Source organism: Salmo salar, chromosome ssa12 (assembly GCF_905237065.1).
Source record: "Salmo salar chromosome ssa12, Ssal_v3.1, whole genome shotgun sequence".
Lineage (NCBI taxonomy): Eukaryota > Metazoa > Chordata > Actinopteri > Salmoniformes > Salmonidae > Salmo > Salmo salar.
In genome coordinates, this window is record NC_059453.1 from 64021907 (window position 1) to 64049673 (window position 27767).

Sequence of the window (27767 nt, forward strand, 5' to 3'; positions counted from 1 at the left end):
CAGAAACCCTAGACCCACTCCAATTTGCATACCGCCCCAACAGATCCACAGATGATGTAATCTCTATTGCACTCCACACTGCCCTTTCACACCTGGACAAAAGGAACACCTATGTGAGAATGCTATTAATTGACTACAGCTCAGCGTTCAACACCATAGTACCCTCAAAGCTCATCACTAAGCTAAGGAACCTTGGACTAAACACCTCCCTCTGCAACTGGATCCTGGACTTCCTGACGGGCCGCCCCCAGGTGGTAAGGGTAGGTAACAACACATCTTCCACGCTGATCCTCAACACAGGGGCCCCTCAGGGGTTCGTGCTCAGTCCCCTCCTGTACTCCCTGTTCACTCATGACTGCATGGCCAGGCACGACTCCAACACCATCATTAAGTTTGTCAATGACACAACATGGTAGGCCTGATCACAGACAACAACGAGACAGCCTATAGGGAGGAGGTCAGAGACCTAGGCATGTTGTGCCAGAACAACGACCTCTCCCTCAACGTGATCAAGACAAAGGAGATGATTGTGTATTACAGGAAAAGGAAGACCGAGCACACCTCCATTCTCATCGACGGGGCTGCAGTGGAGCAGGTTGAGAGGTCCAAGTTCCTTGGTGTCCACATCACCAACAAACTAACATGGTCCAAGCACACCAAGACAGTCGTGAAGAGGGTACGACTGCCCCCCCCCCCCACCTCCCCTTTGCGCTGCTGAGTACTCTCTGCTTATTATCTAATAATCCTACCTACATATTACCTCAATTACCTTGACTAACCGGTGCCCCTGCACAATACTGCTGCTATTGAATTATTTCTTACTTTTATTTCTTTTTTTTTAGGTATGTTTCTTAAAACTCTATTGTTGGTTAAGGGCTTGTAAGTAAGCATTTCACTGTAAGGTCTACACCTGTTGTATTCGGCCATGTGACAAATAAAATTTGATTTGATTTATGACGGAATAAGACACTAACTGGCAGAATCAGACACTTTTTAGCCGACATTGAAGAAAATGCAAGAAATCATATCAAATTAAAGAAAAACACTGGCTAACAGATACCACATTTCATGCAACAAAATGTGTGTGAGAGAGTGAGATTAAGAGAGAGAGTTCTACAACGGGAGGAGACTCGTGTGACGTTCGACTCAATTCATACATCCCTGCAGCGCAAATTCTCAGAGCGCACAGCTAATCAAAGACTGGTCCACTGCGAACGCACAAATATTCATTTTTGGGCACTCTAGAAATAAAGAAATCATCGAAATGGGTGAGCGCCTAGCCTACACCCACGATCATTCTATTTCCATTATTTTCTTGCTTTGAGTAGAAGGGTTTTGTTTTTCTCCGCTGCAGCTTTTGCATTGGATGGCATGCTTTATCAAGAAAAGCGTAGTACTTCTCTTCAAGATAAAATAGACATAGCCCTCTGCAGGTGAGCATTAGGGAGCTCACTCTAGAATTTCGCGTTTCATTTCTTCATTAAGTGATAAGCGTTACTTGAAACTTGAGTTTACATTTTTTGCATTGAGCTAATCGGACACAAAGAGCAGAGGACGGAGAACAACGCTGCTGGAGTCGACTCTTGCGCAAGCCCCCACGAAAAATGTCATCTCAAACCAGAGTCAAGAAGGACAAGGAGATCATAGGAGAATATGAAACGCAAGTCAAAGGTGGGTAATAAAGGATATGCATATTCAGAAATGTTTTGACCTTGTGGAACTGCATCAATAGCCCTGCAAGCTAAATGACACGAGACAAAATTGGGAAAGCATAGGCTACAGTTTCATTATTATATTTCAACGAATCATAAGTAAATCGACGTTTAGCTTTTGTGCCTGCTTGGTCTCCTTACCAGTGCCGAGGGCTCGTCAAGTAGTAGACATAGCGTCCATCACTGTGGTTTGGTCACCTTTATCATCAGCATCCCTATCTATGTAGCTATTTTGCATATAATTATATTGTACCCAGCCTTCAGGTGACAGGTGATCTGTCCATTAACTTCTGTAGGCCCATTGATGAGGCCGCTGAACATGTGGGAGAGACCACGAACGTTCGAAAGTAGGAATCATATAACTGAGGTCAATTCTTATATGCACCCTAGAAGACGCCAGGGTAATAGACAAGGTTTAGAAACTCGGAGTCGGACATGGGCTTTTCAGTCTGGTTCGATTTAGGGTCAGTGTGTTTGAAATGGTGCACGCTTTGTTGCTGGGTAGAACGATCTGTGTACTGTCATGGTCCCTGCGGGGGGGGGGCAATCTGGTGCGGAGCTCGGTTAATTGCGCTCCTTTGTTTACATTTATTGAGCCTTTGAGTTCAGCCACACCATATTGCCTCTATATTAATGTCACTGGAGAAGCAAATAGCATCAATTTATATCGCATATCAATTATATTTGAATACATTGTCTAAGTGCAAGAGGCATCACTGCAGTCTCTGGTTCGAATCCAGGCTGTATCACATCTGGCCGTGATTGGGAGTCTCATAGGGCGGTGCACAATTGGCCCAGCGTTGTCTGGGTTTGGCCGGGGTAGGCTGTCATTGTAAATAAGAATTTGCCTAGTTAAATAAATGTTAACTAAAAATAAAAAAATAAACATAGCATGACACCACTACAGCAGTGGGGCTCTGGTGGGATCAAAAACTAGATTCAGCCGCTGGCAAATAGTTTTTTTGAACGGATGGCAGAACATAATTACAAATAATTTGTAGACTGCAAATTGACCTCAAGAAGCCCAAACAGATATAATATTTGACTAAAACATAATCTTTTCAAAACTTGCTTACATTTGCATATTATCACATACACTGAGTGTACAAAACATTAGGAACACCTGCTTTTTCCATGACAGACTGACCAGGTGAATCCAGGTGAAAGCTATGATCCCTTATTGATGTCAGCTGTTAAATCCATTTCAATCAATGTAGATGAAGGGGGGAAGACAGGTTAAAGAAGGATTTTTACACCTTCAGACAATTGAGTATTGTGTATGTGTGCCATTCAGAGGGTGAATGGGCAAGACAAAAGATGTAAGTGCCTTTTGAACAGGGTATGGTAGTAGGTGCCAGGGGCACTGGTTTGAGCGTGTCAAGAACTGCAACGCTGCTGGATTTTTCACACTCAACAATTTCCCCTATGTATCAGAATGGCCCACCACCCAAAGGACATCCAGCCAACTTGACATAACTGTGGAAAGCTTTGGAGTCAACATGGACCAGCATCCCTGTGGAACGCTGTCGACAGCTTGTAGAGTTCATGCATCAATGAATTGAGGCTGTTCTGAGGGAAAAAGGTGGTGCAACTCAATATTAGGAAGGTGTTTGTAATGTTTAATACACACAATGTAAATATCTCTATGAATGGGAATACTTTGGAACATATTTCCAAAATTAAAATCACCTGGAGCTGATTTGCTGGTGTTTTTGCAGTCTTATGTCCACCCCCAATGTGTATTTTTTAACAGAAAACTTACCCGCAGGCTGCCAGTTGGGGATCCCTCCCCTACAGTATGTGTGTTTTCTGCCTGGCTGATGTTTACGAATTGACAGTGCACCCTCAGAACGTCAAGGTAGTGTGTGTGTGTGTGTGTGTGTGTGTGTGTGTGTGTGTGTGTGTGTGTGTGTGTGTGTGTGTGTGTGTGTGTGTGTGTGCGCGCGCGCATGAGAGAGAGTGAGGCGGAGGGGAGGGTGGTCTGTGCTGTCTGTGCTGCGACTGAACAACATGGCAGGTCCTGTGGGGTCTGTATCCAGGCTTACGTGGCTTCTGCTCTGAACAGAGGTTTTACCCTCATATGACATCTAACACTATCTCCCCAGAGTCCAGACAGGTGACACTAACATCTGGCTGATGGGTCTTCTCATGCGAATGAGGCTCTGAAGGTGTTATGAAAGATACAGATGTTGTTTTGCATGCTACCTATGGTGAAATGTCATATTTTTTCTATTTATCTTTACACCCTGTTTTCTGTCCTTCCTCTTGGAGCATCTAGATCTAATGAAGCAAATGTAGATTTACTTTATTTGACTGATTGTCTTACCCTGGGCCAGACAGTATCAAGGCCTGGTGACAATAGCTGGTCATTTTAGCCTTCACACTCACAGTTATTGTCTGTGATAAATTAGAAAGAATGTGTATACTCTCACAGTTTACACCCTTTAATAGTGTGGATGATCACACTTCCGCTGGCCTGTTAGCCTTCTGTTGCCTGGACCTGCCTCACTGCACTTTTTTATGGTGCCTTTGGAAAGTATTCAGACCCATTTACTTTTTAAAAATGTTGTTACGTTAGTTTTATTCTAAAATTGATTCATTTTTTTTCCCCCCCTCAAATCTACACACAATACCCGATAATGACAAAGAAAAAACTGTTTTTTAGAAATGTTTGCTAGTTTATAAAACTGATATGACATTTACATAAGTATTCGGACCCCACAGAAGAACTCTACAGCTCTGTCAGAGTGACCATTTGGTTCTTGGTCACCTCCCTGACCAAGGCCCTTTTCCCCCGATTGCTTAGTTTGGACGGGTGGCCAGCTCTAGGACGAGTCTTGGTGGTTCCAAACTTCTTCCATTTAAGAATGATGGAGGCCACTGTGTTCTTGGCAACCTTCAATGCTGCAGACATTTTATTACCCTTCCCCAGATCTGTACCTCGACACAATCCTGTCTCGACCTCTACGGACAGTTCCTTCAACCTCATGGCTTGGTATTTGCTCTAACATGCACTGTCAACTGTGGGACCTTATATAGACAGGTGTGTGCCTTTCCAAATCATGTCCAATCAATTGAATTTACCACAGGTGGACTCCAATCAAGTTGTAGAAACATCTCAAGTATGATCAATGGAAACAGGGTGCACCTGAGCTCAATTTCGAATCTGATAGCGAAGGGTCTGAATACTTATGTAAATAAGGTATTTCTGTTTTTTATTTGTAATACATTTGCAAACATTTCTAAAAACATGTTTTCGCTTTCCGAAGGCACTGTATGTACATAGCTCTGTTTCATTGATTTCAAAGTCTGAGATTATGGATCTAATAATGGATCACAGACTGAGAGATTCAATTTGTGATTTAGGCCTGAGGTAAAGGCTTTTAGGGAATTCTGTCAGGGTTGCAGCTGGGGATTTGTAGTTTATTATTGTCAAGCGTGTTAATTTGTTATTCACCATGTTTATCACTGGGCTTGGCGAGACATGTTTTAAAAATGATATCAATGATGCAATTTCACCCAGTGCCATCCTAGATAATCCAGCCCGTGCTGCTGTCACTGTGTTCCTATGCATCTCAGGGTAGTGGCCGTGGGGTGTGAAATACAAAGGAGTCAAATAAGAGATTGAGCTGGATCATTGAGAATAATACTGTGAATTGTCTTCTACTACTGTAAGAATGGGAATACAGGGAATATTTTAGCATGCTAGAGAAGCCTGAACTCCTCAGAAATGCTGTATATAATGTAAGCCATCCAAATGAACCATAAAGACAGAGGGGGTGGCGTATAACAATAAGGGTGAAAAAGTGACTGAACAGGCACCAAGGGAATGAGGAGAACCGTCTTAAGCATCAGTGCTGCTAAGTGGGTTGAGTGGCAGTGTCAGTAAGCGAGAGAGGGAGAATTCCTCCCACTCACCCAGTCTCAGTTACTGTGCTGCAGGGGCTTATGGTTAATGATCCCCTGAGTCAACCCTCAGATGCTAGGCTAGGAGGAGAGGAGAGTGTGAACTGCTACTGGAGGATTATGGGTTGCTCTACCGCACCACTCTTACTTCTACTGGGGAAGGGTTGTATGTCTATTACTGCTGGTAATAATGGTAGTGAAACCTAATGTTGCCTTATATGGTGGTGTGACTTTAAATTATGCCTAGTTAATAACATCTTGTCTTCAGCTTGCCATTGGCCAGACTTCTCCATTATGGCTCCTCTCTCTCTCTACCATGGCACTGTGCCGACTGGAAGGCCGTTTTGTTCATTCAACCATCTATTATTCAGCATACATCTGAAGCTGCCATGGGAGCCATTCTCTTGTTCTATAAAGCCTGGCTGTGTGTAAGACAAGGCCTTGAAAGAGAGCAAGGAAGAGACTGATGCTAATTTATGGAGAAATCCGCCTCTTCACTCATTCTCAGCTGCTCAACCACACAGAGGATCTCCAGCAACCAACACAAGGGAGCTCCGACATCCACGGCCTGTTGGTTTTGTTCATCAGTTGGTTAACAACAATGGCAGCGTTTTGGGGCCCTTTCTGTCTGTAAGGCCCAACCACTGTGCTACCATAATGAGCTTCAGTTTAGAGATGGCCCCTGACGTGGTGAGTTATTGCGTTTTTATGTATGGATGATGTATACGAGAGAGAGGGTGTTGATGATCAGTGTTGCCTTTCTGATAGGCCGTGGCACAGCATAGCTAGCTGCTGCAAGGTTGCTTGGCTTGTATTTGTTGATAGATTGATTTCAGTAAGGCATCAGTGAATCATTTTAATAGTCATTTGAGCTTGAGGATGAAGACCTATGAGCCAATAGGAAAGGGCAATGTTATCACTGTGATTAGTCTCTGTTTCTTCTTAAATGTCTGCATTTTAAATGATTCACCAAGCAAGAAAACAACTTCACATTGCCACAAACATTTTGCTCAAAAGATATGTGAATTTCATAAGTCAACTTCTCTTTTGGCATGTGTGTATGTCTCTGTAATCTCCGTTTCTTGTTCATCCATTACATTTTACAGGGAAGCTTCTCTACTTCCTTCTTATGCTAGATTGGCTTGATAAGCTAATACTGAAGCATTTCCACTGCTTGTTTTCACCCCTTTCATAATCCCTTCTAAACCACTCAGTTGTGTAGCTGGGCCATGTGGTGAAACTCCTATGGCGTGGTTGTCTTGTGAGTGGTTAGTTTTTTATTAGATTTGTCTGTTATTTGTCTGTACTGTTCTCTCTCCCTATCCCCCCCACACACCCGGCCCTGGCTGGGGGACAGCATGTTGCCTGTCCTTTTGGCAGCCTTCCCTGGCTTTGGCTCTGATGCTGAACCTGATCCCATTGCAGGAGAAGTGCTACAGAGCAATCTCCTCAGACTCCTTTTGTTGTTTTTTTAGAACAGTGAACCCTTAATGAACAGGATGCCGGAGCTTTGAATAACATGCCCACCCAAATCTGCTCCAAAATGTTCTGTATATTAGCTCATCATCTTTTCTCCACATTAGCGTTTTTCTGTAGCTGTGATGCTGTCTTTATAATGTGTTGTTTATGGTGCTTATGAGAACATCATTGAAGGTGATGCAGTTACAGATCTGTAGTTCCCGACTAAACTCTTGCATTTGTTAGTACTTGATGGGTAATGTCACCATGTACACTACAGGCTCTAACATTCATATCATGACTCAGTGAATACACGCACATATTCATTATTTGCCTTCCATAGAAAAGACAGAGTTTACCTTGCAGCATAGCATTCCCTTATGGCCTCTTTCTCAGGTCACAGCTCGCTAATGACCGGTACACCCTCTGTCTGTCTAACCCTGGTGATACTCATGTACAAGCATGCCGGCAATTTCCTCACTAATAGCGCACACACACGCAGACAGACAGAGGAAACAGGGTCATGTTGCTGCAGGCAGGCAGGCAGCACTCTGTGGTCTGGTCAAGGGAGTTTTCAGTTTTCACACCTTTGGGCTCAGGTTTCTGCTACTGGGCTGGTGATAAGCCCTTCTCTGCAGGTTGTCCTCAACCAGACCAAAAGCAAACAAACTCAACCTGCTCTGCAGAGGCAATAAAGTAAGTGGGATTTGATTCACATCTCACATAGCAGGTACAGTACCAGTTAAACGTTTGGACACACCTACTCATTCAAGTGTTTTGCTTTATTTTGACTATTTTCAACATTGTAAACTTTGAAATAACACGTATGGAATCATGTAGTAACCAAAAAAGTGTTAAACAAATACAAATATTTTAGATTCTTCAAAGTAGCCACCCTTTGCATTGATGACAGCTTTGCACACTCTTGGCATTCTCTCAACCAGCTTCACCTGGAATCCTTTTCCAACAGTTTTGAAGGTGTGCCCACATTTGCTGAGCACTTGTTGGCTGCTTTTCTTTCACTCTGTGGTCCAACTCATCCCAAACCATCTCAATTGGGTTGAGGTCGGGTGATTGTGGAGGCCAGGTCATCTGGTCAAATACCCCTTACACAGCCTGGAGGTGTGTTGGGTCATTGTCCTGTTGAAAAACAAATGATAGTCCCACTAAGCACAAACCAGATGGGATGGCATGTCGCTGTAGAATGGTAGCCATGCTGGTTAAGTGTGCCTTGAATTCTAAATAAATCACAGACAGTGTCACCAGCAAAGCACCCCCACACCATCACACCTCCATGCTTCTCGGTGGGAACAACACATGCAGAGATCATCCGTTCACCTATTCTGCGTCTCACAAAGACCAAAGATCTCAAATTAGAACTCATCAGACCAAAGGACAGATTTCCACCGGTCTAATGTCCATTGCTCGTGTTTCTTGGCCCAAGCAAGTCTCTTCTTCTTATTGGTGTCCTTTAGTAGTGGTTTCTCTGCAGCAATTCAACCATGAAGGCCTGATTCACGCAGTCTCCTCTGAACAGTTAATGTTGAGATATGTCTGTAACTTGAACTCTGAAGTTTTTTGGGCTGCAATTTCTGAGGTACAGTTAACTGTACCTCAATGAACTCTGGGTCTTCCCTTTTTTTGTGGCGGTCCTCATGAGTCAGTTTCATCATTGAGCTTGATGGTTTTTGCGACTGCACATGAAGAAACCTTCAAAGTTCTTGACATTTTCCGGATTGATTGACCTTCATGTCTTAAAGTAATGATTGACTGGCACACCTGTTAATTGAAATGCATTCCAGGTGACTACATCATGAAGCTGGTTGAGAGAAGGCCAAGTGTGTGCAAAGCTGTCATCAAGGAAAGGGTGGCTATTTGAAGAATCTCAAATATAAAATATATTTAGATTTGTTTCACACTTTTTTGCTTACTACATGATTCCATATGTGTTATTTTATAGTTTTGATGTATTCACTATTATTCTACAATGTAGAAAATAGTAAAAATAAAGAAAAACCCTTGAATGAGTAGGTGTGTCCAAACTTTTGACTGGTACTGTATGTCCAAAATCATTATGTCTGTGTAATGTCAATGTTACCCAGAGGTCTGCTAAATACCCCTGGGATAGTTAGAGTAACAAAGTAATGTTTTAGCATAAGAACAAATCTAGCCTCTGATTTCTACAATACAGAATGCAAAAGAATGCAAATGTCCTCTGCTAGAACCATAACCACAGTCCAACTATGCCTTACTAAGGTTAGAGAGAACCATATAGTGTATATCATGTACTGATGGCCTCCCATAATATTAATTCTCATGCCTCAGGATTCTCCCCAGTCTACCCCTGTTTGTTTCATGCAGAGCAGAGGGCTTTGATGAGTTTCAGTTATCATCCCAGCACACTAAAAGGGGAGAAAGTGTTATGTTTTATTAGAAGGGCTAGAGAAAGCAGCCAATATGAAAAGCATTCCAAAGAAACCGACTTCTTGCCAAGTGAGAGCCAAGGGGATAGTGTTCACACATTGGGTGGATAGACAATAGTGTAGACTATAGGTGTTGTTACTCCCAGTGATCACACTAATACAATTACTGAGATCAGAGATGTGCACTGTACTGCACAGATGCAACTACCGTAATTTCCGGACTGTTAAGCACACCTGAATATAAGCCGCACCCACTGAATTTAAAAAAAAAAGTATTATTTTGAACATAAATAAGCCGCACATGTCTATAAGCCGCAGGTGCCTACCAGTATATTGAAACAAATGAACTTTACACAGGCTTTAACGAAACACGGCTTGTAACAAAAATAAATAGGCTTTAACGAAACACGGCTTGTAACAAAAAATAAAAAATGAGCAGTAAGCTTTAGTTGTCTTTTTGCACTGAGTCAATTCCTCACGCTGCTGTTTCCAACGTCTTATCATCGACTCATTAAGACCAAGCTCCCGTGCAGCAGCTCTATTTCCTTTTCCAACAGCCAGATCAATTGCCTTCAACTTGAAAGCTGCATCATATGCATTTCTCCTTGTCTTTGCCATGATGAGGGTGACAAAATGACTACCGTAATCAGAATGATGGGAAATTTGAGAGCGCTCGATTTAATCTAAACAGTAAACAAAAAAGTTGTTTGACCTTAACCCATCTGGCAATTTCATTAGTCTAATGAAAGCTTCATTCCGCCAAAAAACTGAGCACGTCACAGAATGTGTTTTTTTGTAAAAAAATAAATTGAAAGCGGGAAAAATCCATATATTAGCCGCGAGGTTCAAAGCCTGGGAAAAAAGTTGCGGCTTATAGTCCGGAATTTACGGTAGTCTTTCAGTGAAATGTGGATAATTTGAGAATAAATACTATTTTGCACATCTGACAATCATTTCCTATTAAGAACTTTTGGTAAGCTTAGCTTGGATCAGAAAAATACTATGCCTATATATTTTCCTGATTGTACCTCCTGTGTTCTTGTCACGATCGTCAAAAGGAGTGGACCAAAGCGCAGCGTGGTAAGTGTTCATCGTTGTAATTTATTTTACCTCAGAACACTACAAACAAAAGAATAAACAATGAATACGACCGTCATGTCTTGTAGGTTTAACAAGCAGTACAAAATTAAGATCCCACAACTACAGGTGGGGAAAGGCTGCCTAAGTATGATTCCTAATCAGAGACAACGATAGACAGCTGCCTCTGATTAGGAACCATACTCGGCTCAAAACAAAGAAATAGACACCATAGAAGGCCCACCCCACACCCTGACCTAACCACATTGAGAAACAAACCGTCTCTCTCAGGTCAGGGCGTGACAGTTCTTCTGTTTTGCTTTAGCATATTATAGCTAAAGGTTTGTTGTATTGCAATAAATCATATAATAATTTGAAGTCTTTGACATAGAATAATTGGTTCCAGAATATATTTTGTCTTCATCTGGAATTTGTGATGGCTGAACTGCTGGCACATGAAAAGTGTTAAGAAGGAATGTGGGCATTTCCATGTAAAAAGCCCCATGAGCACTAACATGTGAAGTTCATAGGAGCACATCACATTTGGTGTCAAATGAAAGCTATGAGTCTTAAGCTAAGAGAAATTAAGGCATATATAAATGTTTCAACCATTTCCCATCCTAAAAATATGGAATAAGCAAAGGCTTTGATTTCTGGTCAAACAGATGGAAAAGGGGTCTTAGACAACTTTAACATTTAAGTCATTTAGCAGACGCTCTTATCCAGAGCGACTTACAAATTGGTGCATTCACCTTATAATATCCAGTGGAACAACCACTTTACAATAGTGCATCTACATCTTTTAAAGGGGGGGGGTTAGAAGGATTACTTTATCCTATCCCAGGTATTCCTTAAAGAGGTGGGGTTTCAGGTGTCTCTGGAAGGTGGTGATTGACTCCGCTGTCCTGGCGTCGTGAGGGAGCTTGTTCCACCATTGGGGTGCCAGAGCAGCGAACAGTTTTGACTGGGCTGAGTGGGAACTGTGCTTCCTCAGAGGTAGGGAGGCGAGCAGGCCAGAGGTGGATGAACGCAGTGCCCTTGTTTGGGTGTAGGGCCTGATCAGAGCCTGAAGGTACGGAGGTGCCGTTCCCCTCACAGCTCCGTAGGCAAGCACCATGGTCTTGTAGCGGATGCGAGCTTCAACTGGAAGCCAGTGGAGAGAGCGGAGGAGCGGGGTGACGTGAGAGAACTTGGGAAGGTTGAACACCAGACGGGCTGCGGCGTTCTGGATGAGTTGTAGGGGTTTAATGGCACAGGCAGGGAGCCCAGCCAACAGCGAGTTGCAGTAATCCAGACGGGAGATGACAAGTGCCTGGATTAGGACCTGCGCCGCTTCCTGTGTGAGGCAGGGTCGTACTCTGCGAATGTTGTAGAGCATGAGCCTACAGGATCGGGTCACCGCCTTGATGTTAGTAGAGAACGACAGGGTGTTGTCCAGGGTCACTCCAAGGTTCTTAGCACTCTGGGAGGAGGACACAAGGGAGTTGTCAACCGTGATGGCGAGATCATGGAACGGGCAGTCCTTCCCCGGGAGGAAGAGCAGCTCCGTCTTGCCGAGGTTCAGCTTGAGGTGGTGATCCGTCATCCACACTGATATGTCTGCCAGACATGCAGAGATGCGATTCGCCACCTGGTTGTCAGAAGGGGGAAAGGAGAAGATTAATTGTGTGTCGTCTGCATAGCAATGATAGGAGAGACCATGTGAGGATATGACAGAGCCAAGTGACTTGGTGTATAGCGAGAATAGGAGAGGGCCTAGAACAGAGCCCTGGGGGACACCAGTGGTGAGAGCACGAAACAGTATTTAATAGGTATTAAAAATGCATCAAAACACAGTAATATTGAAGCAAAGACACCTGCCAAATAATATCAACATTTATATTTTGTTTTGCTGAAATGATTTGCTTTCTGTAAGTTTATTAAGAAATATTGCCTAGTGTCTTGACATTCTGTTACCAAAAACCAACGTACAGTGCATTCGGAAAGTATTCAGACCCCTTGACTTTCTTCACATTTTGTTACGTTACAGCCTTATTCTAAAATTGCTTAAATTGTTTTTTGACAAAGCAAAAACAGGTTTTTAGAAATTTTGCAAATCTATTTTTAAATAAAAAACTGATATGACATTTACATAAGTCTTCAGACCCTTTACTCAGTACTTTGTTGAAGCACCTTTGGCAGCGATTACAGCCTCGAGTCTTGTTGGGTATGATGCTACAAGCTTGGCACACCTGTATTTGGGGAATTTCTCTCATTCCTCTCTGCAGTCCTCTCAAGCTCTGTCAGGTTGGTTGGGGGGCGTCGCTGCCCAGCTATTTTCAGGTCTCTCCAGAAATGTTCAAATCGGGTTCAAGTCTGGGCTCTGGCTGGGCCACTCAAGGACATTCAGAGAATTGTCCCGAAGCCACTCCTGCGTTGTCTTAGCTGTGTGGTTCGGGTCGTTGTCCTGTTGGAAGGTGAACCTTCGCCCCAGTATGAGGTCCTGAGGGCTCTGGAGCAGGTTTTCATCAAGGATCTCTCTGTACTTTGCTCCATTCATCTTTCCCTTGATCCTGACTAGTCTCCCAGTCCCTGCCATTGAAAGACATCCTCACAGCATGATGCTGCCACCACCATGCTGCACTGTAGGAATGGTGCCAAGTTTCATCCAGAGGTGATGCCTGGCATTCAGGCCAAAGAGTTCATTCATGGTTTAATCAGACCAGGGAATCTTTTTTCTCATGGTCTGAGAGTCCTTTAGGTGCCTTTCGGCAAACTCCAAGCGAGCTGTCATGTGCCTTTTACTGAGGAGTGGCTTCCGTCTGGCCACTCTGCCATAAAGGCCTGATTGGTGGAGTGCTGCAGAGATGGCTGTCCTTCTAGAACGTTCTCCCATCTCCACAGAGGAGCTCTGTCAGAGTGAACATTGGGGTCTTGGTCACCTCCCTGACCAAGGCCCTTCTCCCCCGATTTCTCAGTTTGGCCGGGCAGCAAGCTCTAGGAAGAGTTTAAGAATGATGGAGGCCACTGTGTTTTTGGGGACCTTCAATGCTGTAGAAATGTTTTGGTACCCTTACCCAGATCTGTGCCTCGACACAATCCTGTCTCAGAGCTCTACGGACAATTCCTTCGACCTCATGCCTTGGTTTTTGCTCTGACATACACTGTCAACTGTGAGACCTTTTGTAAGATAGGTTTGTGCCTTTCCAAATCATGTCCAATCAATTGAATTTACCACAGGTGGACTCCAATCAAGTTGTAGAAAGATCTCAAGGATGATTAATGGAAACAATTTCGAGTCTCATGGCAAAGGGTCTGAATACTTATGGAAATAAGGTATTTTTGTTTAAAAAATTTTTTATACATTTGCAAAAACTTCTCAACCTGTTTTTGCTTTGTCATTATGGGCTATTATGTGTAGATTGATGAGGGAAAAAATATTTAATACAATTTAGACTAGGGCTGTAACGTAACAAAATGTGGAAAAGTCAAGGGGTCTGAATACTGTATTTTCTAATTTCTCTCCATCATGATGCATGAGGATACTGAAAGTTCACAGAAGTAACAAGTTAAGGTAGACCTACCAATTAGTTATCGTGTCTTTACTGATAACAATTTGGTTTACTGATAACAATTTGGTTTATGATTTAAGTTATTAAAACGTGTCATTCTGTTACAAAATTGGTAACAGAATGACCAACAAATCAGTAACAGAATGACTGCAGCTGAATTGGCTACAATGGGAATTAGTAGGAAACTCAATCCAGAGTTGGATAAACAGCAAAAAATAAGTAAAATAAAATATAAATTAAAAAAATAAAATAACCACAGTTGGGGCACCTGCTACTGTCCTCCCTTCCACTGGCATACTGTTATGTTCAGCTTATAGCTGTTTTATTAAAAAATTCTGTTCCATGGAGGTCAAAGAAAGAGTGTGAAAACAGTTTGGGCAACCCCTCCCCTTGTCTCTCTTTTCTCTCTCTCCATTTAATGTCACCTCTCCCGGCTCTTACTGACACCTACCCATGAGCCCACATTCCACTTACTGTAACCAGCCCTCTCACCCACTAAGCAACGACCAACACCGGACGTCCATGGACGTTGAAAGTAGTTTGGACAGTACAGTACACTAAAGAAAAGTAGAGTATAGGTCAGTACAATACAGTACTGTACTTTATAATTTTCTGTACTGAACTATACTGCACTGAACTCTACTTTACTGTGCTGTACTGTATTTTACTGAACTTTGCTCTGCTGTGCTTAGCTGCGACCACAACTATAATCTTGTAGGACAGGAAGTATCCTAGTTGTGGAAGGTTGAATGCCTGGTGACGGAAAATATACCTTACCTCATATGTCCGGCTTCACCCCTCAAAAATGTCCCGTCAATAAAAGCATATCTATAATCACTAAGAACCAGTTGTAAGGTTAAATGTGTCCCTTGCTATCAAATAAACGTCTGAATCCAACTTCTGTCCAAACTACACAACAATCCTGCTGTGTTAGACAGTGGGCTGCCATTAGACCACGCATTTCACACAAGACTTCCTACCACATAATCTACCACCGTTTACACCAAGATTGTGGTTCAACTTTTATTTGATTGCGAGGGACACATTTAACCTTACGACTGATAAGTAGTGTTGCTAGAGGTTATCAATATTATTTTATTGATGCGAAAGCCGGACATATGAGGTTAAGTTTATTTTCCGTTGCTAGTCATTTCAACCTTCTTCAACGAGGATACTTCCCGTCCTACAAGAATCAAATTTGGTCATGTTTGGGGGCGGAGCTCAAACATCCAAGGGAGGATATTCAATTGTTCTACCTTTGTGTACCTACTCAGGATATGTCACCATAAAGAGAATGACATTCATAATTATGCATTTCTGTATAGTACAGATCAGGGACCCATGATGTCATTCTGTTACCATCATTCTGTTACGGGTGTTAATCCAGTTCATTTACTATAGTTCAATAGCCAAAATAGATTGTTTTTTAATATCACAGCTCACACCCCATTCTTTCTGCAGACATCTTTGAATCTTAATCAGAGTAGATATTTAACAGAGTTTAAAACACCCATGTGTTTATTATTTGATATCAAGCCGCCTCAATATTAGTTTAAATCGGGCTGATTTTATTGACTATGATCTTTGGTTTAACAATGATGACATCCCATTTGAATTATGCGAGGTTGGGAGTGTGTCTGTTTTAACTCCAGGTTACAAGGCAGCTTTTCTGTAATCAGACAGGGGAGATCAATGCAGCAAACCATCCATGCAGTGTTAGGTATTAAGGCAACATCCAAGTGGTAAAAAGCCTCAAACGATTGCAATAGATTTGCACTGATTAACTCATATTTCATATTGGTCTTCGGCAATATTCATCAGATCATCAAAACAAGGTTTCTGGTCACAGTGTGCTGAGCCTAGTGTGAAGTAATTGAGCCGTGAGAACCAACCAGTGGGTCCCAAACAATTATGTAGTCTATATGGTGTCTATGGTCACCATGTTCCAAACCACCATTTTTGAAACAACAGTCTAGTTTAGATCACTGTAAACTATGACCAGGCCATGTGTCTCCATAAAGACCAATATGTTGGCCAACTCAGTCAATGCAATCAGTGTTTCCTCTACTGTAGTTGTCCTGGTCCCAATTGGCCAAGTCTGAAGTGACTGCAGCTGCTCACAATAAATTGCTAGTTTGTATAAATTGTTCTGTGGATTTCAGAAATAATCAAATCAAATGTAATTTGTCCCATGTGCCAAATACTATAGGTGTAGACCTTACTCTGAAATGCTTACTTACAAGCCCTTAACCAACAATGAAGTTCAAGAAATAGAGGTAAGAAAATATTTACAAAATAAAAAAATAAATACAATACAAAAGTAACAAGAAAATGACATAACCATAACGAGGCTATATACAGGGGGTAACAGGGCCGAGTCAATGTGCAGGGGTGCAGCTTAGTTGAGGTCATTTGTAAAGTGACTATGCATAGATAATTAACTGCAAGTAACAGCAGTGTAAAAACAAAGGCGGAGGGGGGGTCAACGTAAATAATCAAGGTGGACATTTGATTAATTGTTCAGTAGTCTTATGGCTTGGGGGTAGAAGCTGTTAACTTCTCTGGACTAGGTGGGACGTGACCGTCCCACACTATTCAACAGCCAGTGAAATAGCATGGCGTGAAATACAAAACAGCAAAAATCTCATAATTTCATTTTCTCAAACAATCAACTATTTTACACAATTTTAAAGATAAGACTCTCGTTAATCTAACCACATTCTCCGATTTCAAAAAGGCTTTACGGCGAAAGCATAAAATTTGATTATGTTAGGACATAAACTTCACAAGAAAATCCACACAGCCATTTTCCAAGCAAGGACATGCATCACAAAAACCAAAAGTACAGCTAAAATATTCACTAACCTTTAATGATCTTCATCAGATGGCACTCATAGGACTTCATGTTATACAATACATGTATGTTTTGCTCGATAAAGTTCATATTTATATCCAAAAACAGCATTTTACATTGGCGCGTGATGTTCAGAAAATGTATTCCCACCAAACCTCCGGTGAATGTGCACATCAATTTACAGAAATACTCATCATAAACGTTGATAAAATTTACAACAGTTATTGAAAGAATTATAGATACACTACTCCTTGATGCAACCGCTTTGTCAGATTTCAAAATAACTTTACGGAGAAAGCACATGGTTCAATATTCTGAGTACATAGCTCAGCCATCGAAGCAAGCTATACAGCTACCCGCCAAGTTCTGGCATCAACACAACTCTGAATTAGTATTATAAATATTCTCTTACCTTTGCTGATCTTTGTCAGAATGCACTCCGAGGACTCCTACTTCCACAAGAAATGTTTGTTTTGTTTGAAATACTCCATATTTATGTCCAAATACCTCCGTTTTGTTCGTGCGTTCAGATCACTATCCAAAGGCATAACGCGCGAGCGCAGTACCAGAGACGAAAAGTCAAAATGTTCCATTACCGGTCGTAGAAACATGTCAAACTTTGTTTACAATCATTCCTTAGGGTACTTTTAACATAAAACGTTGATAATATTCCAACCAGACAATAGCGTATTCATTACAGAAGAAAAAGAAGGAACGGCGCATTCGCGGGATCGGGCATCACCAAGTCCTTTGTCCATAGGCAGTCCACTCATTGACTGAGCTACTATTCTCTGACCAGTAACAGGAGAAGGATGGAAAAACTTTCTGAAGGCTGTTGACAGCCAATGGAAGCCTTAGGAAGTGCAACATGACCCCACAGACACTGTAGTTTCGATAGGGATTCAAAAGAAGAACTACAATTCTCAGATTTCCACACTTCCTGGTTGGATTTGTCTCAGGTTTCTGCCTGCCATATGAGTTCTGTTATACTCACAGACATCATTCAAACAGTTTTAGAAACTTCAGAGTGTTTTCTATCCAAATCTACTAATAATATGCAGATATTTGACTCTGGGCCCGAGTATTAGGCAGTTTACTCTGGGCACACTTTTCATCCAAAATCGAAAATACTGCCCCCTATACCCTAAAAAGTTAAGGAGACTTTTGGTCCTAGACTTGGTGCAGCTGTATAACTTTTTTAAGGATCTTGGGACCCATGACAAATCTTTTCAGTCTCCTCAGGAGGAAAAGGTGTTGTCGTGCCCTCTTCACAACTGTCTTGATGTTTTTTAACCATGATAGTTTGTTGGTGATGTGGACACCAAGGAACTTGAAACTCTCAACCCGCTCCACTTCAGCCCCGTCAATGTTAATGGGGGCCTGTTCAGCCCTCCTTTTCCTATAGTCCACAATCAGCTCCTTTGTCTTGCTCACATTGAGGGAGAGGTTGTTGTCCTGGCACCACACGGCCAGGTCTCTGACCTCCTCCCTATAGGCTGTCTCATCGTTGTCGGTGATCAGGCCTACTACTGTTGTGTCGTCAGCAAACTTAATGATGGTGTTGGAGTCGTGCTTGGCCACGCAGTTATCGGTGAACAGGGAGTACAGGAGGGGACTAAGCAATCACCCCTGAGGGGCTCCAGTGTTGAGGATCAGCGTGGCAGATGTGTTGTTGCCTACCCTTACCAAATCAAATCAGCTTTTATTGGTCACATGCAGATGCGAGTGTAGCGAAATACTTGTGCTTCTAGTTCCGACAGTGCAGTAATATCTAACAAGTAATCTAACAATTTCCCAACAACTACCTAATACACACAAATGTAAAGGGATGAATGAGAATATGTACATATGAATAGTTGGAGCGATGGCCATGCGGCATAGGCAAGGTGCAATAGATGGTATACAATACAGTATATACATATGATATAAGTAATGTAAGATACAGTTGAAGTTGGAAGTTTACATACACCTTAGCCAAATACATTTAAACTCAGTTTTTCATAATTCCTGACATTTAATCCTAGTAAAAATTCCCTGTCTTAGGTCAGTTAGGATCACCACTTTATTTTAAGAATGTGAAATGTCAGAAGAAAAGTAGAGAGAATTATTTATTTCAGCTTTTATTTCTTTCATCACATTCCCAGTGGGTCAGAAGTGTACATACACACAATTATTATTTGGTAGCATTGCCTTGAAATTGTTTAACTTGGGTCAAACATTTTAAGTAACCTTCCACAAGCTTCCCACAAAAAGTTGGATGATTTCTGGCCCATTCCTCCTGACAGAGCTGGAGTAACTGATGCAGGTTTGTAGGTCTCCTTGCTCGCACACGCCTTTTCAGTTCTGCCCACAAATGTTCTATAGGATTGATGTCAGGGCTTTGTGATTGCCACTCCAATACCTTGACTTTGTTGTCCTTAAGCCATTTTGCCACAACTTTGGAAGTATGCTTGGGGTCATTGTCCATTTGGAAGACCCATTTGAGACCAAGCTTTAACTTCCAAACAAAACGATGGTCATTATGGCCAAACAGTTCTATTTTTGTTTCATCAGACCAGAGGACATTTCTCCAAAAAGTACGATCTTTGTCCCCATGTGCAGTTGCAAACCGTAGTCTGGCTTTTTTATGGCAGTTTTGGAGCAGTGGCATCTTCCTTGCTGAGCGGCCTTTCAGGTTATGTCGATATAGGACTTGTTTTACTGAGAATATAGATACTTTTGTACCTGTTTCTTCCAGCATCTTCACAAGGTCCTAAATTCCTAAATTCTATCAGCATATTGATTGCACAACACGCGGGGGTAATACACTCGGACATATTCCGAAGTAGTCATTTAGTCATTTAGTTCAGTTATCTTTGCCTTCTTGGGTACAGGAACATTGGTGGCCATCTTGAAGCATTTGGGGACAGCAGACTGGGATAGAGAGAGATTGAATATGTCCGTAAACACACCAGCCAGCTGGTTTGCTCATGCTCTGAGGACGACTATTTTTGTAGTCCGTGATTTCCTGTCGACCCTGCCACATACATCTCGTGTCTGAGCCGTTGAATTGCGACTTTACTTTGTCCCTGTACCGGCTTTTCGCTTGTTTGATTGCCTTGCGGAGGGATTAACTACGCTGTTTATATTCAGACATATTTCCAGACCTCTTTCCATGTTTAAATGTGGAAAGAGGTCTGTTTTCAGTTTTGCGCGAATGCCGCCATCCATCCATAGTTTCTGGTTAGGGTAGGTTTTAATAGTCACAGTGGTTACAACATCTCCAATGCACTTCTTTATAAACTCACTCACCAAGTCAGCATATAGATCGATGTTGTTCTCTGAGGCTGACCGGAACATATCCCAGTCTGCGTTATCAAAACAATCTTGAAGCGTGGATTCCGATTGGTCAGACCAGCGTTGAATGGTTCTAGTCACTGGTACATCTTGAGTTTCTGCCCATAAGACGGTAGGAGCAAGATGGCATCGTGGTCGGATTTGCCGAAGGGAGGGCGGGGGAGGGCTTTGTATGCATTGCGGAAGTGAGAATAGCAGTGATCGAGTGTATTACCCCCGCGTGTAGTGCAATCAATATGCTGATAGAATTTAGGTAGCCTTGTTCTCAAATTTGCTTTGTTAAAATCCCCAGCTACAATAAATGCAGTCTCAGGATGTATGGTTTCCAGTTTACATAGAGTCCAGTGAAGTTCCTTGAGGGCCGTCTTGGTGTCTTCTTGAGGGGGAATGTACACAGTTGTGACGATAACTGATGAGAATTCTCTTGGGAGGTAATATGGCCGGCATTTGATAGTAAGGAATTCTACGTTGGGTGAGCAGAAGGACTTGACTTCCTGTATGTTGTTATGATTACACTATGAGTTGTTAATCATGAAGCATACACCTCTGCCCTTCCTCTTCCCAGAGAGGTGTTTATCTCTGTCAGCGCAATGCATGGAGAAGCCCGGTGGCTGAACCGATTCCGACAACATATCCCGAGATAATCACTTTGAGGCACCTGGGGGTAGCCCGTCAAGAAGTCCAAGATTCAGTTGCAGAGGGAGGTGTTTAGTCCTAGGGTCCTTAGCTTAGTGATGAGCTTTATGGGCACTATGGTGTTGAACGCTGAGCTGTAGTCAATGAACAGCATTCTCACATAGGTGTTCCTTTTGTCCAGGTGGGAAAGGGCAGTGTGGAGTGCGATTGAGATTGCGTCATCTGTGGATCTGTTGGGGCGGTATCCGAATTGGAGTAGGTCTAGGGTTTCCGGCATGATTTTGTTGATGTGAGGCATGACCACCCGGCTTTGTGAATGTTGACCTGTTTAAAGGTCTTGCTCACATCGGCTACGGAGAGCGTGATTACACAGTCGTCCGGAACAGCTGGTGATCTCATACATGCTTCGGTGTTGCTTGCCTCGATTATAAAAGGCATTTAGCTCGTCTGGTAGGCTCGCGTCACTGGGCAGCTATGCGGCTGGGTTTCCCTTTGTTGTCCATAATATTTTTTAAGGCCTTAGTAGAAAAGCAAAAGCTTCTATTTAATGAGTGATCTGCGGAGTATTAATTTGTCTGTTACAATAACAGATTAGTCCCCAGGTTCAATCATTGTGTTTGCTTCGGCATTGGTGAATTACACATGGGCCTCCTGAATAGTTACTGCCATTTCAATACATGATCTCACGTAACTAAGCATGCAGTCAGTTTTTTATTCTCAAAATAATTCTAAATGAGACAAAAAGCACCAAAAACCAATACAGAAAGGGAAGAAAAAATGTCCACGATATTGTGTATGCAGCAGTGAGCAGCAATCCTAGTTGGAGCACAGCCAGCACAGCCAGGCAGGGGAAATGATGGCATGGTATTTAGGCCACATTAGTTCCCAGCCAAGGAGTTTCCATGGACGACACAGCGGGCTATTCTACTTTTCAGATGATTTAATCTCTGTTACTGAGATGGTCAGCGGTGAGAAGCGCTAAAACAACAGTGGCCTCTGACAACCAGTAACATTAGCAACAGCACACTGCCAACACTTCGCTGCATGGGCTCTTTCCTACCATACCAAATAGAAAGGGGGGATAAAAAGTTTTAGTCATTAATAAACTCCTAATTACACTTTGACCTGGTTGATTAACAATATGATATAGCAATATATTATACTGATTATGAATGAAAATACCATTGAGCTGAGGCAGCTATTAGCAGCACAGCAGTCCTTCAGCAACCTCCACTGAAGATAGAGATGTACTGTAGCATCGCAGCACAGGCTCCCATTATACATTACTGAAGACCTAGAAAAGCACAACTGTCAAGTGAATAAACACAGGTGGCAAAACTTCTAGCAGTCAAGATGGATGTAGAAGATCGAGGGAACTCTGGAGCTAAATCATCCGCTTATACATTCCACTTGACATCACACACACATTATACTGTACCGTGGCTCAATGATGAATCCATGTGCAGAGAGGATTGTCTGGGCCCCTTGGAATGTGTGGGGCAGGCTCATGACTGTGGAGCCCAGGGAGGTAGACCTAGGCTGTGTTTGGTGAATTTCTCCACAGGTGAGCCCCACTGCAGAACAAATCCCAGCACTGACATGAAGTCATGATGCAGTCTTTCTATGGATGGGGTCTCCAGGGTCATGCTCTGCTCTCTCACACTTTTTCAACTGACTGGTCTCAGTGGCCTCAGTATAGTGCAATCCCAAATATTGACATTCATCACTGTCAGCTTTTCACACTGGCCTGGGACTCCCAGCACAGCAGCTCTATGCCTTGGTCTTGTCTGTCATCACCACTGTACTGTCTCTGATCAGGACCCCCAAGTCACTCCTAGCAAACACAGAGAAGGATTGCAGTTAATAATTGTTGACTATCTCTGGAGGAGGCAATTATTTTCCTTAACAAAAGGGGAATGAGAGACACACAGAAGAGAAACTCATCTGTTGAGCTTTCAGATCTACATCCTTAAATAGAAAGTAAATAACTGGTGTTTAAAGTAGACTACTAGACGCTCAGTGGCCTTGTTGTTAGTGTCCACCCTACGATTTGAAGGTTGTGATTTCGATCCCGTCTGAGTCATACCAAGGACTGTAAAAATGTGACTTGATGAGTCTCTTCTTCTTCTCTTCTTCTTCTTGCATTAAGGAGATTGGGGTTAAGGCCCTGTGATAGCATGCCTCAGGCTACAGAAACAGGAGATAGATTGGGGTTAAGGCCCTGTGATAGCATGGCTCAGGCTACAGAAACAGGAGATAGATTGGGGTTAAGGCCCTGTAATAGCATGCCTCAGGCTACAGAAACAGGAGATAGATTGGGGTTAAGGCCAAGGGGATTGCATGCCTCAGGCTACAGAAACAGGAGATAGATTGGGGTTAAGGCCCTGTGATAGCATGCCTCAGGCTACAGAAACAGGAGATAGATTGGGGTTAAGGCCCTGTGATAGCATGCCTCAGGCTACAGAAACAGGAGATAGATTGGGGTTAAGGCCCTGTGATAGCATGCCTCAGGCTACAGAAACAGGAGATAGATTGGGGTTAAGGCCCTGTGATAGCATGCCTCAGGCTACAGAAACAGGAGATAGGCTCCTGCACCAATGAGCTTTTCCGGCTCGCACAAGCCTAAGCTTGAGCAAGGCTACTTACTCTTTTTTACTTGATACTCTTGGTTTGGAGGCAATGGTACACTGGCAGCCATTTCAAGGTACGATCCCATAAATGCAGTTATTTTTGAGAGCATGTTTGCTTGGTCAGTTGGTTTGGGCTCTCCAGAGACTTTTGGCTGGAGTTGGCCAGAGAGCAGCGGACAGGAGGCACAAGGCTATCTCCTTACTTGCGTCTGTCTGTCTGTCTGTCTGTCTGTCTGTCTGTCTGTCTGTCTGTCTGTCTGTCTGTCTGTCTGTCTGTCTGTCTGTCTGTCTGTCTGTCTGTCTGTCTGTCTGTCTGTCTGTCTGTCTGTGTCTCTCTCTGTCTGTCTGTCTGTCTGTCTGTCTGTCTGTCTGTCTGTCTGTCTGTCTGTCTGTCTGTCTGTCTGTCTGTCTGTCTGTCTGTCTGTCTGTCTGTCTGTCTGTCTGTCTGTCTGTCTCGTCTCTCTCTCTCTCTCTCTCTCTCTCTCTCTCTCTCTCTCTCTCTCTCTCTCTCTCTCTCTCTCTCTCTCTCTCTCTCTCTCTCTCTCTCTCTCTCTCTCTCTCTCTCTCTCTCTCTCTCTCTCTCTCTCTCTCTCTCTCTCTCTCTCTCTCTCCTGTTCTATAGGAAGTTCCTCTTTCTACTGTAGCTGCTGTATGTAGCTGTGGTGGTACAGTCTACTCCCAGAATACATAAGCTCTCCCTGTGGTTTCTGTTTACTGTTCTGAGGCACCAGGTGACCTTGGCCTCTGTGGAAACTGTCTCGCGCTAATGGGTGAGCAATAGTCTGGCAGGGTGAACACTTTGGCTACAAATGCATGTTTTACCATAGAGCAGTAATATCATAATGGCTAGACCTGTTAAAATACTCAAATCAGACATCATGCTCTACAATATTGTCAATGCAGATGGCGTGTATAGTGTATTTGATAAATTATGTGATTGCAGAGTATGAGATATATTGTGCATAGAGTATCGCTGTATCGTTCCCAAGGATGTTCAGCCTGGGTTACTGCTGGGAGATAAAGCCCTTTTATTTACTGACTCTATTAAGGGATGTGTTTCAGAGCAGCAATAATACAAAGTAATTAACTTCAATGGGCTAGCGTCCCACCTGCGGGACACAGCCAGTGAAATATCAGGGCGGCAAATTCAAAAACAACAAATGTCATAATTCAACTTTCTCAAACATACAACTATTTTACACCATTTTAAAGATACACTTCTCCTTGATGTAACCACATTGTCTGATTTCAAAAAGGCTTTACAGCGAAAGCAAAACAGATTATGTTAGGAGAGTACATAGACAAAATAATCACACAGCCATTTTCCAAGCAAGGACATGTGTCAATAAAACCCAAAACACAGCTAAATGAAGCACTAACCTTTGACGATCTTCATCAGATGACACTCCTAGGACATTATGTTACACAATACATGTATGTTTTGTTCGACAAAGTTCATATTTATATCCAAAAACAGCATTTTACATTGGCGCGTGATGTTCAGAAAATGTATTCCCACCAAAACGTCCGTTGAAAGTGCACATCAATTTACAAAAATACTCACCATAAACGTTGACAAAATATATAACAATTATTTAAAGAATTATAGATGGACTACTCCTGGATGCAACCGCTGTGTCAGATTTTAAAATAGCTTTATGGAGAAAGAACATTTTTCAATATTCTGAGTACATAGCTCAGCCATCACGGCGAAGTTCGGGGCAACCTAAACTCAGAATTAGTATTAGAAATATTGTCTTACCTTTGCTGATTTTCGTCAGAATGCACTCCCAGGACTGCTACTTCCACAAGAAATGTTATTTTTGTTCCAAATAATCCATATTTATGTAGAAATACCTCCGTTTTGTTCGAGCGTACAGATCACTTATCCAAAGGCATAACGCGCGAGCGCAGAACGAGAGACGAAAAGTCAAAATGTTCCATTACCGTACTTAGAAGCATGTCAAACGCTGTTTAAAATCAATCTTTATGGTATTTTTTACGTAAAATTGCGATAATATTCCAACCGGACAATAGCATATTCATTCAAGAAGAAAAAGAAGGAACGGCGTGCTCGCGTGACTGCGCATATCCAATCCCTTTGTTGCCAGGCAGACCACTCAGTGAATGAGCTCCTATACTCTGGCCAGTGACAGGAGAATGCTCAAACCACTTTCTGAAGGCTTTAGCCAGCCAATGGAAGCCTTAGGAAGTGCGACGTCACCCCACAGACACTGTAGCTTCGATAGAGAATCAAAGAAGAACTACAATTCTCAGACTTTCCACTTCCTGCTTGAAATTGTCTCAGGTTTTTGCCTGCCATATGAGTTCTGTTATACTCGCAGACACCATTCAAACAGTTTTAGAAACTTCAGAGTGTTTTCTATCCAAATCTACTAATAATATGCATATTCTAGTTTCTGGGCCAGAGTAGTAACCTGTTTAAATTGGGTACGTTTTTCATCCGGCCGTGAAAATACTGCCCCCTAGCCCAGACAGGTTAAAGAAGATTATGTTTTATGTTTACATTATTTGATCCATCCAAAGCCTCCGCTTGCTACACATCCAGAGACAGAAAGAGAAAATAACATTAATGTCATGTCACAAGGAGTGAACCTACACATGTGTTCTAACCCCACTTCCACACCTATCTGCATCCCCCCACCCTGCTCTCCTCCAATCAGCTGCTCCCAAGGGATGTGTGCATGCCCATGTTGCCATGGAGACACCATGCAGTCTATTTTTCTTGGTTCTCCATGGCAGCTGGTGCCTGGATACGGCTGTGATTGACGGCTGGTGTTGTGAAAGGGCATGTCTGGTGCGCTGGGGCATTGGCTTCCTTGAAGCTTCAGTCCTGTGTAGCATGGTGACACTGTGATGATGATACTCAGGAAGGAGAGAAAATCAATGGTGAGGAAGGATGAGAGCAAGAGAAAGAGAGAGAGAAGGGGTGACTTATTCATCTCTCACTGTGAAGTGGTCTGTCTTTCTGTCTGTCTGAACCTCTGGACCTGTGATGAGAAGCTGTCACATTTCCTTCCTTTTAGTATACACCACAGCACTCCACTTGACAGGTGACTGTTTGAAGAAATTGAGATTTGAAAAACAGTTGGCAATTGAAAGGGAATCAGATATTTTGCCAATCAAATAATACCCCCTAAAGTAATCTTCACATAGTATTATGATTGATCAAGGTCCAACTGAAATTGGACTTTTAACCCATTCTCCCCTGAAAGACAGACGTATATACACATCGATAGACAGTACATACTGTATACAGGTTTTGGAGAGGTGCAGGGGGCTGCCACACTGGGCGCCCGGGGTGATGTTGTTGTGGGGGTTAAGTGCCTTGCTCAAGGGCACAAGGTCACAACGGTAGGTAGGCAATGGCGACTAGGATTTGATACCAGAAACCCTCCGGTTGCCAGCTCACTTCCCACCAGATTTGTCCTGTCACACCCTGTATTCGAACTGGGTGCTGGCTCACCTCTCTAAACCAGATGGTAATGATCAGGGATAAATGATAAACAGGCTGACAGAGCAGGCAGGCAAACAGTGCAGGCAGTCAGGTAGGCAGACAAACTGACAGACCAGGGAGAGATGGACTGATACAGAGCCCTACAGCAGGGATTAGTGACAGAGGAAGAGTGGAAAACTGAGCCTGGATGAGAAGGGAGAGAGGGTTGCACAGAGAAGGATGCCATGCCTACCACACCCACCCAAAGCCAGGTCTGAAAAAACTGTCAGCAATGGAAAAAGTCCAAGAAGAGGATAAGGCAGTCTTCCATTTGAGTGCGATGATGAGGTTAGGCTACTGTCATTGGGCATGTGCAGTGTGAGAGTCTACTCCAACCTGATTTTCATGAGCATTTGGCACTAATGTAGAGAGCTGTAAGGGGACGGTAAGCTCTGCAGTAGAGAGGCCAGAAAGGCTGTGTAGGGGATTAGGTGAGTGAATTTGGCTTGGAGGCAGACGCTTTTGTCTGCTGCGTACATGTACGTGTGCGTATATGTTGTCTGTGCATGCTCTCGCTGTGTGTGTGTGTGTGTGTGTGTGTGTGTGTGTGTAATGTGTAATCCAACAGTGATATTGTTGCCAAGGAGGCTAATTCCTACTGAGGCTGTTTATTTTTCATGCGGCACACCCAGATGTTACACAAACCCAGATGTTACAACCCAGATGT

General features: G+C 42.9%; 1 protein-coding gene across 2 annotated transcripts in view; it reads left to right on the forward strand.

The window, feature by feature from the left end:
• Nucleotides 1–1138: 1138 nt before the first annotated feature.
• Nucleotides 1139–27767, forward strand: part of LOC106565583 (SLIT-ROBO Rho GTPase-activating protein 3) — a 123478-nt gene continuing 96849 nt past the window's right edge. For both annotated transcript variants that reach the window (XM_014132865.2, XM_014132866.2), the window contains exon 1: nt 1139–1671. In XM_014132865.2, coding sequence (XP_013988340.1) covers nt 1605–1671 — 67 coding nt within the window. In that variant the 5' untranslated portion in view covers nt 1139–1604. The remainder of the gene's footprint in view (nt 1672–27767) is intronic.